At 30.8% G+C, this 8,950-nt stretch overlaps 1 protein-coding gene across 1 annotated transcript in view; it reads left to right on the forward strand.

The window, feature by feature from the left end:
• The window catches only part of LOC106467321 (serine-protein kinase ATM-like), a 158,523-nt gene that overhangs the window by 69,429 nt on the left and 80,144 nt on the right, over positions 1-8,950 (forward strand). The window contains exons 26-29 of the mRNA XM_022395484.1: positions 78-181; positions 762-885; positions 3,140-3,342; positions 7,163-7,244. Coding sequence (XP_022251192.1) covers positions 78-181; positions 762-885; positions 3,140-3,342; positions 7,163-7,244 — 513 coding nt within the window. The remainder of the gene's footprint in view (positions 1-77; positions 182-761; positions 886-3,139; positions 3,343-7,162; positions 7,245-8,950) is intronic.

Genomic DNA, 8,950 nt, shown 5'->3' on the forward strand with positions numbered 1-8,950 from the left:
ATATATATATATATATATATAACTTTTGAATCTCTTCACACTTCAATTCTGAAAGTGATGCTATGCTGTTTTTTCAGGTCATGGAGAGCATTCTGGAGCTAGACCAAGTAATCATCCACCTATTATCCACTCTGCAAGAAGACCAGTCAGACTTTGATGAGTATGACATTATTGTTCAGTGGTATGTGAAAGGATGGTTTTGTTACAATATCTTAGGTATTGTAAATTATTTTATTATTGGGAATTTTGTAATAATAGAAAATTATTATCGTATCTGCAGTGAGCATGGTAATATTGTTATGATTACTTTGTCTTTCCTACCTAGGAAAGAAGGATAAGGAACATTCTAGTTGGTTGATTCAAACACCTCTACATAGTTCTTTATTACACAGTGAAATGTTTAATATTGAAAGAAAATGCTCGTTCTAATATTTTCTGGCATCATTTTCATGGTTACTTAATGGATTAAGCTTAAAGAATGTTCGTGTTTGTCTTTTTTATTATAAATGAAATTATATGAACATTATTATTTAATAACATAATAAATGCATTCATTTTCTAAGCTATTGGCTCAAGTGACTAGATTTTTCACATCAAAACTGGGGATGTTGTATTGGGATTGGGAAAGTCAAAGTTGAATTAAAAAATGGCCTATATTGAGGAAGATAAGAAATTTATCTTATTAATGTCTTCCAGTTTTAAGATGTGTTTGTGTGTGCATATATGTGTATGTATAATTTTCCTTTTGTTTTTTTATGAAGCATTCCTCCAGCAAACCCCCCATGTTTCTCGGCCAATGTTCTTCGTGAAACATGGAAATATCTCATGACATGTTTCAGATCAGACCAGCCGGAGAGTTTAGTGCACATTCTTTGTCAGAAAAAGGTTAGTTTAATTTTGCCCTTTTTTGGTTAAATTAGGTTTACTTATGGTGATGAGATAATCGTTTAGGCTGATAGATCAGTTTAATTTCCATTTTCAAAGTATCATAGGATTGGTAACTTCTGATTTTTACAACATTAAAAGTCATCATTATTGAACATGTAGATATTTTCTTTAATCTTTTCTAACAGCCTAGTAACATTACATTAATAAAAAATAACTCATAAACATTATCAAATCTGAAACACAAACACTTCAAACAAAAGCACAATCACCATAGTGCCTTTTAAAATATATGTTTTATTTATTTTTGGACAACTTATGATTTATAATGAAATAACTGCTACATTATGTAGGATATACTATGCCATTATGCCTATGGCCCTTGACCTGAAAGCCTCTTTCCATGCATCCATATACAGCAACAATATCAATAGGCAAAATGACATCATCTGCTAGTCCATATTATTTAAATAAATTGTTGTAAAGAATATCATCTAAAGTGTTAAAATAGGAAGTATTTATCTTACTCTACTTATGTTTAAAACTTACTCTGACATTCTTTTATACATCATATAAAGTTGTTTCAAAAAGTATCCCTCCCTAATGGCACAGTAGTAAGTCATTGGGCTTATAATGCATATAAAGACAGGTTTAGATACTTGCAGTGGGTGCAGCACAGATAACCTATTGTGTAGCTTTGTGCTTAGTAAAAAACATAAAAAAGATCCCACTATTGCCTCTGCCAAATGATCTTCATGTGAAACAGCCATTCAAACCTTATATCACAACAGGGAGAGTTTTTGTATGCAGAAAATGAACTGCCAAAGGAATTACTTCAACAAAATAAAGAAACATACAGGGAAAATACAATGAAATAAATTATTACACTTTCTGTGATGTACAACTAATACAAAACTTTTGTTATAGCCTCAAATACAATGTAAGTAAAAATTTAAAAATTGTCCATCCATGTAAGGAAGAAGGGAGCTCTACTGCAAATAGATTATGAGAAAAAAAATACTCCCAGCCTTCAAGTGATACATTTGTGATTTTATTAACCTTTGAAACTTATGAGTAGTCAAAAAAAGTAAATGTAGAAACAATTTGCAACAAATTTGTACAAAATATTAGAGATTTCTGGCTTTGTTTGATACACTGACAAATTATATCTGCACGTGTGAGAAATTTAATGATTTTCATCATCTCAATAAAGAATTACAACAGGAAAGCACCAATCAAAAATTAATGCTAGCAGTTTGGATTTTTCAAAATTATTTTATCTAAAACAAATGTTAATAAGTAAAAAGAAAATTTTCAACCTTAACTTTTCAGCTATAATTTCATTTTGTAGGTGATTTGAAAGGAGAGATCAGACAGATATTTTTCAAAATATATTATTATCATTTTGCTCTGTAAAATATAAGATACTAGGCTGGAAAGGACTAATAAAGAAGTTTTATTTTGATTCTCCAACTTATTTCTCATTGTTTTCTCACAACTTGTGTATTTATCTTTTTAATCTTCTTAACTTTCTAATATACATGTATGTTGATAGTGAAAAATGATTAATTTATTCCTATGAGGTCATTAAGCTAGATTTACATTCCTACTTAGACCACTAAATCTTGGGGAAGTTTTCTAGAGAACTGTTTTATATTGCTAGTGATACCCTATTTAAAAAGCATTCTGGTATATCTCTCACACCATAAATCACTTAAGTCATATCAAAACCTCCTCCTATGTACTAAGGTCTTAACAATGGTGAATAATGAAAGGGAACTGTGCATAAAGGAAAGTCTATTAATAAATAGACTTCAACTGAAGTTAAGTGAGCATAATAATGGAGTTCAATTAATTTTCTATCATAAAGTGATAATGCTTCATAATATTTAAGTAACAAGACTATAATTATCACCTGCAGATGGATTAAATAATTTTCCAACAGCTTGTGTGTAAAATTATCTGTAGGTTTGAGATAATAATCTCATATTAGTTTTTGTATGAAGGGGGGGGGCTTTAGATATTATTTTAGTGGCATTCTAGTTTCATGATAAGGCTCATCTCGTATTCTTTTTAGTTTGTTGGTTTTGTGCTTATTGACAGGTGTTATTTTTTGAAATAAAAATAGCCATTTTGTATGTTTATAATGTGTATGTAGATTGAAGCTTAAGCTGTGTTTAGAATATGTAATTACTTCTTATCTAGTTTGTGAGTTACAAGTAGATATTTTACAACTATATAAATCTTTTTACAGGACAGCATACAACAGGTGTTGCTTTCTCTAAGAGTTAAGCTCTCTCAGGCACACAGGACCCATGAAAAACAAAGGGTCATGTTGATGTATTTATTGTGTAGTGAACTACTTCTTCCAGAGCTTAAGACTGGCCTTGGAGGATCTTGGCTGTTTGTCATCAGGGATTTTGTATTCACTGCCTTACGGCAATTAAACATACAAGGGTATGTGCTGATACGTAATTAGGTATCTTGCATCTAAAAGGGGTTAAAATGTGATAGGAATACTTAATATTCTAAACTTTCTTGATGTTTTTTTGCCCAAATCTGATTTAAAATTTTATTGCCCATTATAGAATTCATATATTTAAATTCCAAAATAACAAACAGGAAGAAATTATGTAATAAAAATGTCATGCTGTATTATTATTAAAAGTGTAATCATGATGTTGAGGCACCATCACAATAGAAGAATAAATATTATGAATTGTGATTTTATTTGTTCCAAACTTCAAAGAAGATTGTCAAGTTAACTGTTTTAAAACAAAATAGCTACTAGAGTACAAAATGTAATTGAAGGTTATTGTAACTGCTTTGAAATAGTATGAAGTGAAGATCTACTTAAATAAACAAGATATTTGGCAAGAATTGCTGTAATTGTTTCTGTGCAATGTGAATTGATTAGGTACTGGATAGCATTGGCAAATTATCAAGAATTACTGTAACTATTTCTAGGCAATGTGAAATAAATAGTTACTATTAAAACTATGCAAGATCACTCTCAAGATTAAGCTCTTTCTAAACAATTTGAATAGTTACTAGAACTGCACAAAATAGCTACTCAGATTTAGCTCTTTCTAAAACAATGTAAAGTAAATCTTGACAATTATCTTGTGATTAAATGTGTATAATACAACTTGTCCTTAGAAAACAAAATTTCTCCAGAAGCACATTGAGAACACTACTATTATTGAGAAAAGTTTGGATTTGGTAAAGAATATTTTAAAAACCATCATATTTTAAAGTACTTTGTATTATGAATTTTGAGTATAATTTCAGATTATTGGTGTATAAAATAATATGTAAGTTAATTGAACTTTTTTTTTGATGAAGAGAACTTACATTATTTTGGTACATTAAAATGTTTGATTAATAGATATTTACTTTTTTGCCTTCTATGGAAATCCATTTAGTCTTTACTCTATTCATGAATAGTCTATCTAGTAGCAGGTAACATTGTAATAGTTCTTGAATATTTAATGAAATGTGTGATTCATGAATTAAATAAAGACTGCTATCTAACCAAGACCGTGAAAATTTAAGCTTTGTTTACAGATAAAGCAAGTTTATTTTAATTTTAAAAACTACTTTTTGCGAGGTGTACATAGCATTGTCAGGTGAATAAACTGAATAATGAAATGAAACCATTAAGTGTTGCAGTATCAAGAGCAATACTACATCACTAGGCAACAAAATAAAAGCAAGTCAAACACACCTTTTAAATAGGGAAAATTAAAATAAATATTATTTTAGACCTGAATACTACTGGTTAATGCTAGCTTTTTTGTTTCTTAATGAATAAAGCTTATTTTACTTTTTGGTCTGTTTTTGTTATGAATCATGTGCTCAAACACAAGGGAAAAAGCTTTTAAATGTTCTTTTAATCTTATAGACATTTGTTGACCAGTGTTTACAATGGAAGAATTACCACTAATTTTTACATAAAATTTGATACAAGTATCCTTTAACATCAAAATCATGTTGTATTCTTTAGTTGTTTTTAACCATTTTTTGGATAGCACATGAGAGGCTAGGGATATTTGGTATAACATAATAAAAAATGGTTTATTTAAGTTGATTGTATCTTCAGGTTATGTCTCATTTTCTAGGGTTGACAACAGTTTATTTATGATTGTGAGATGATACATGTTTTGCAGTTTAAGTTGTAGTTTTAACACATTTATACCTGCAGACCTTATGGATCCAATGATTTCTGTCTTGGGTTCCATTCTCCTCATTTGTGAACCTTTCCTCTCCTAGAGGAATTGTCATGGTGACTGGATTGCGCCCATGCTATTTCCGGCATTCCATTACCAACTCCCAAACCAAATCTGTCTCTTTACTCATTCTTCCCTCTTTTATTAAAGCACATCTCTGGGTGAGAAAATGCCTTCTGGCATTTGGATACAGAGTGAGCATTCACTCCACATCAATGTGCTTGAACTTCTTGCTGTTTGTCAGACATATTCCCATTTCTGCTCTTACTGGTGGATCAAATTGTTCATGATCCACTCTGTCAATTCCACAGTTGTTTCTTACACCAACTGTCCAGGAGGCACCCATTTCAGGACCTTTTTATTTTGGACATACTTTTCTGGGCCCATTCATATTGGTTTTGTTTTGTTGTCTGTCATTTGCTGGGAGGTAAGAAACTGATGGTGGACTGCCTCTCTTCTTCGATCCACATTCTACCAATGGAATAGTTTCTACACATCCAGGTCTTTTGTGGGGTTTGCTCTTGGTTGGGCACGCCTCTAAAAGATACTTTTGCATCAATTCTCAACTCAGGGCTTCCTTTCTTATGGTCTTGTTTCTTATCCTTTGGCTGTCAATGCTCTCAGCAAGGCCTTTTCCCCCTGCTTCATCTTCTCCCCTGGGTCCTCGTCTTGATATGTGACACTTCATGTCAGGTGTTATTGTTGGCACATCTTTAGCCAGTTCAGCCTTGGTTTCCTTTGTTTATTTGCTTAGAATCCAGACCCTCCCCCTTTCCTTTACCCTATATCTACTCTGTTTCTTCATTCTTGCACGTCCTTCAATCTTCACATGTGGGTATTGTCTGGTCTGTCACCCATCTGGCTAGAGTCTCCAATTGTGTGGCATTCTTCTTCGCGTATTCCTATCACCATTCCATTATATCTGTCTATTAATGAAATTGGCATGTCTATTGTTGTTGGCTCTTTTCTGCCACTACTTTCCTTTTGATCATCATACTGTGAACCACTTTTATGCCTTTTTACCTGGTCTTTCTTCCATGGTTTGTCAGTTTCTGCCTTTGCTGCTTATTGGGTGATCATGTCCATTGTATTTCATCTGTCTCATCTACTATGTTCTGCTCCTTCGTTCTTCTCTGACCTCTTTTCCTGACTCCAATGCTTGACTGAGACTTCACTGTGGTTTTCCACACACTCATGCATGCTCTGTTTAAGATGTTGGCTTCTTGCTTTTTGTACTTTCTTTCTCTCTCACCTAATTTCTTCTTCTTTTCACCTGTGATTACTGTCATTCAGATGTCTATGCTTTGGATTGTTCTAACATCCTTTTCTACTGCATTTATACACTTAATAAATACATTTTGTAAAAGTAAAATGATGTAGGGATGGCAGTGCCAAAAATAAGCAAACAAGAATATAAGGATGATACTGCTATGCATAGATCATCCCTACATGACTTTCAATATTAAAATTTAATGCTACACTGTAAAATGCACAAGTACAAAATGGTCACAAGGTCGGTCAATTTGACTGACCTCGTAGCAAGAGTCTGTAATAATCAAGAGATGTTTTGACTGAACTTGGTTTTTCTGTGTACATAAGTCCTGGACTCTTAGTTACACTGCCTTTTTTTTGTATTGGATCATGGAACGATTTTTAATGAATATAAACTTCCAAATATATGTATTTACAAAAAAACAGTGACATGAAATCCATTTTCACTTTTTCATTCGAAAATGTTGTGTTTTTTAAAATTATTAAAAGAAATAAAGAAATAAGTTTGTAAACCATGTTATTTGTTTTATCCCAAAACAAAACTTTAATTTCAAAGTCATGAAAAGTTATGAAATTTTAATAGATTTCAAGGTTTGATTAACCAACTTGCAGTGTTTGATATCTAATTCTAACTTGCCGCATAGTGTAGTATGCTTTAAACCTTAAAAGTTTTGTATATATGCTTTGCTCTTTCAGGTTTATATAAAACATTTTGTAGTAAAATATAATTGATCTTACTAGTTATTTTTAAAAATGTTATTTCATCATTCTGTCAGCTTCAAAGATGACGCTATCCTTATCCTCTGCATTGAGTTACTTGCCAGAACACTTCATACAGCTGTGGAGCCTTATCCTCAGGTGATTATGTAATATTTTAACCTGGTTTTACTAAGGCTTAATAGACTATTTTTACTATTTTTAACCAGTGTCTTGTTTAACTCTTTCAGCATGGGCTTGGTCTCTGGGACCAACCTCGTAACTATTTTATGCTTGTTATAGTTTTTGTGTTATAACTTTTAAATTAGTAAGCGTATGTTAAGGAAATTTGGCAGATTATCAGTAAACATTACAATGCTTTCATATGCAAAATACCAAATTTTGTTATTAAGACTTAAGGTTTTTAAACAATATTTTTCACATGCTTTTTTTTCTTTTTGCATGTTGCCTATCCAACATGCAAGATAATTTTCATTTTAAGATTATAAATACTTTTGTCATCATAAAAGTTTCAAATTTCACATATGAAATCTTTATACTGTTCAGATAGTTTTCAAACTGTAACAGTAATATAAAACTGACTTTTAGTCTTTACAAAGTGACCTGTCTTGGCTGTGTTTTAGTAGACTAGTATTTTGTAAAAATAGTCATATTTCAATTATTATACATTATATACGTATATATATTATTGCTATTTCGAAATAATTTCTTAAATTTGTTTTTATTAAGACAGAACAGTAAATAAAAAAGTAAAGCAAACAATTATTTCTTTTAGTTACAACCTTTGTTCTGCTTGATGTAGTTTGCTAAGGCTTTTAAAATTTTGCACGTGGAGGATTTGAAACAAAATAATTTTTTTAGCTTTTATATATACAGTTGAGTAACCAACAAAAATCATAAATTACTACATCAATACCATAGAATTCCACTGTAATTTATCAAGCTTAATAACTAAGCTGTATTTCAGTCTAAAAATATTGAATTATTGGTTCAAAAGAAAGAACTGGCATCCAAGCCTATTAAAATGACTGAAAAAGCCACTACGGGGACATTCTGAGCTTTCCATTGGTTATTCATGTCATATATAGAAGTAATTGTATATAAGGAAGCATTTCTAAAAATGGAAAGAGGTGTGTGGGGTGCCACTGTGTTTGATTTATTATGTGAGCAATATCTTAGCAAATAGAAAAGATAAGATGTTCTTATTTTGTATTCTAGCTTGTCAATATTGGTAATTTGAGTTTCTAATTCGTACGAAACTATAGACTTAGTATTTTGACATCACAAACATCTGATTTGAACCAGTGCTGCATTCAACATACCACGTGACAAACAAAAATTTATGTTTAACTGTTTATATTATATTTAATTTTAAGTTAAGACTTTGAGTAAGATATAATACTAAAAATTTGAATTATAGTCTGCAGTTTGATACCAATCTTATTGACATAAATTCATGAAATAGTAAGTAGTTCAATAAAATTTTTAATGCAAGTCAACAAATGCGATGACATGGCCTTTCACCTGTGACCCATCTGGAAAGGGTTTTTGTTCTTTTAATTATGATATAAGTTTTGAATTCTTCTTTGCCTTACTTTTAAAATTTTTCACTTACAAAAATTATAACCGTGGAAAATATTTCACATTAATACACTTAAAAATAATAAGATAAAAAACATTTACAGTTTATTCTCAAAAGATAGAGACATTTTTATTGGTAATTTTTTGAACAAAATAAGCACCTGTTGTTCATGAATGTAACATTTAGTCTACACTTGTGTTACAGTTTTGTTTCTATTTTATTTAAAAATAGATTTTGGTAAAAAAAAGGATCTTAGATTTCTCTC

This window comes from Limulus polyphemus, unplaced genomic scaffold, assembly GCF_000517525.1.
Source record: "Limulus polyphemus unplaced genomic scaffold, Limulus_polyphemus-2.1.2 Scaffold2567, whole genome shotgun sequence".
NCBI classification, from domain to species: Eukaryota; Metazoa; Arthropoda; class Merostomata; order Xiphosura; family Limulidae; genus Limulus; species Limulus polyphemus.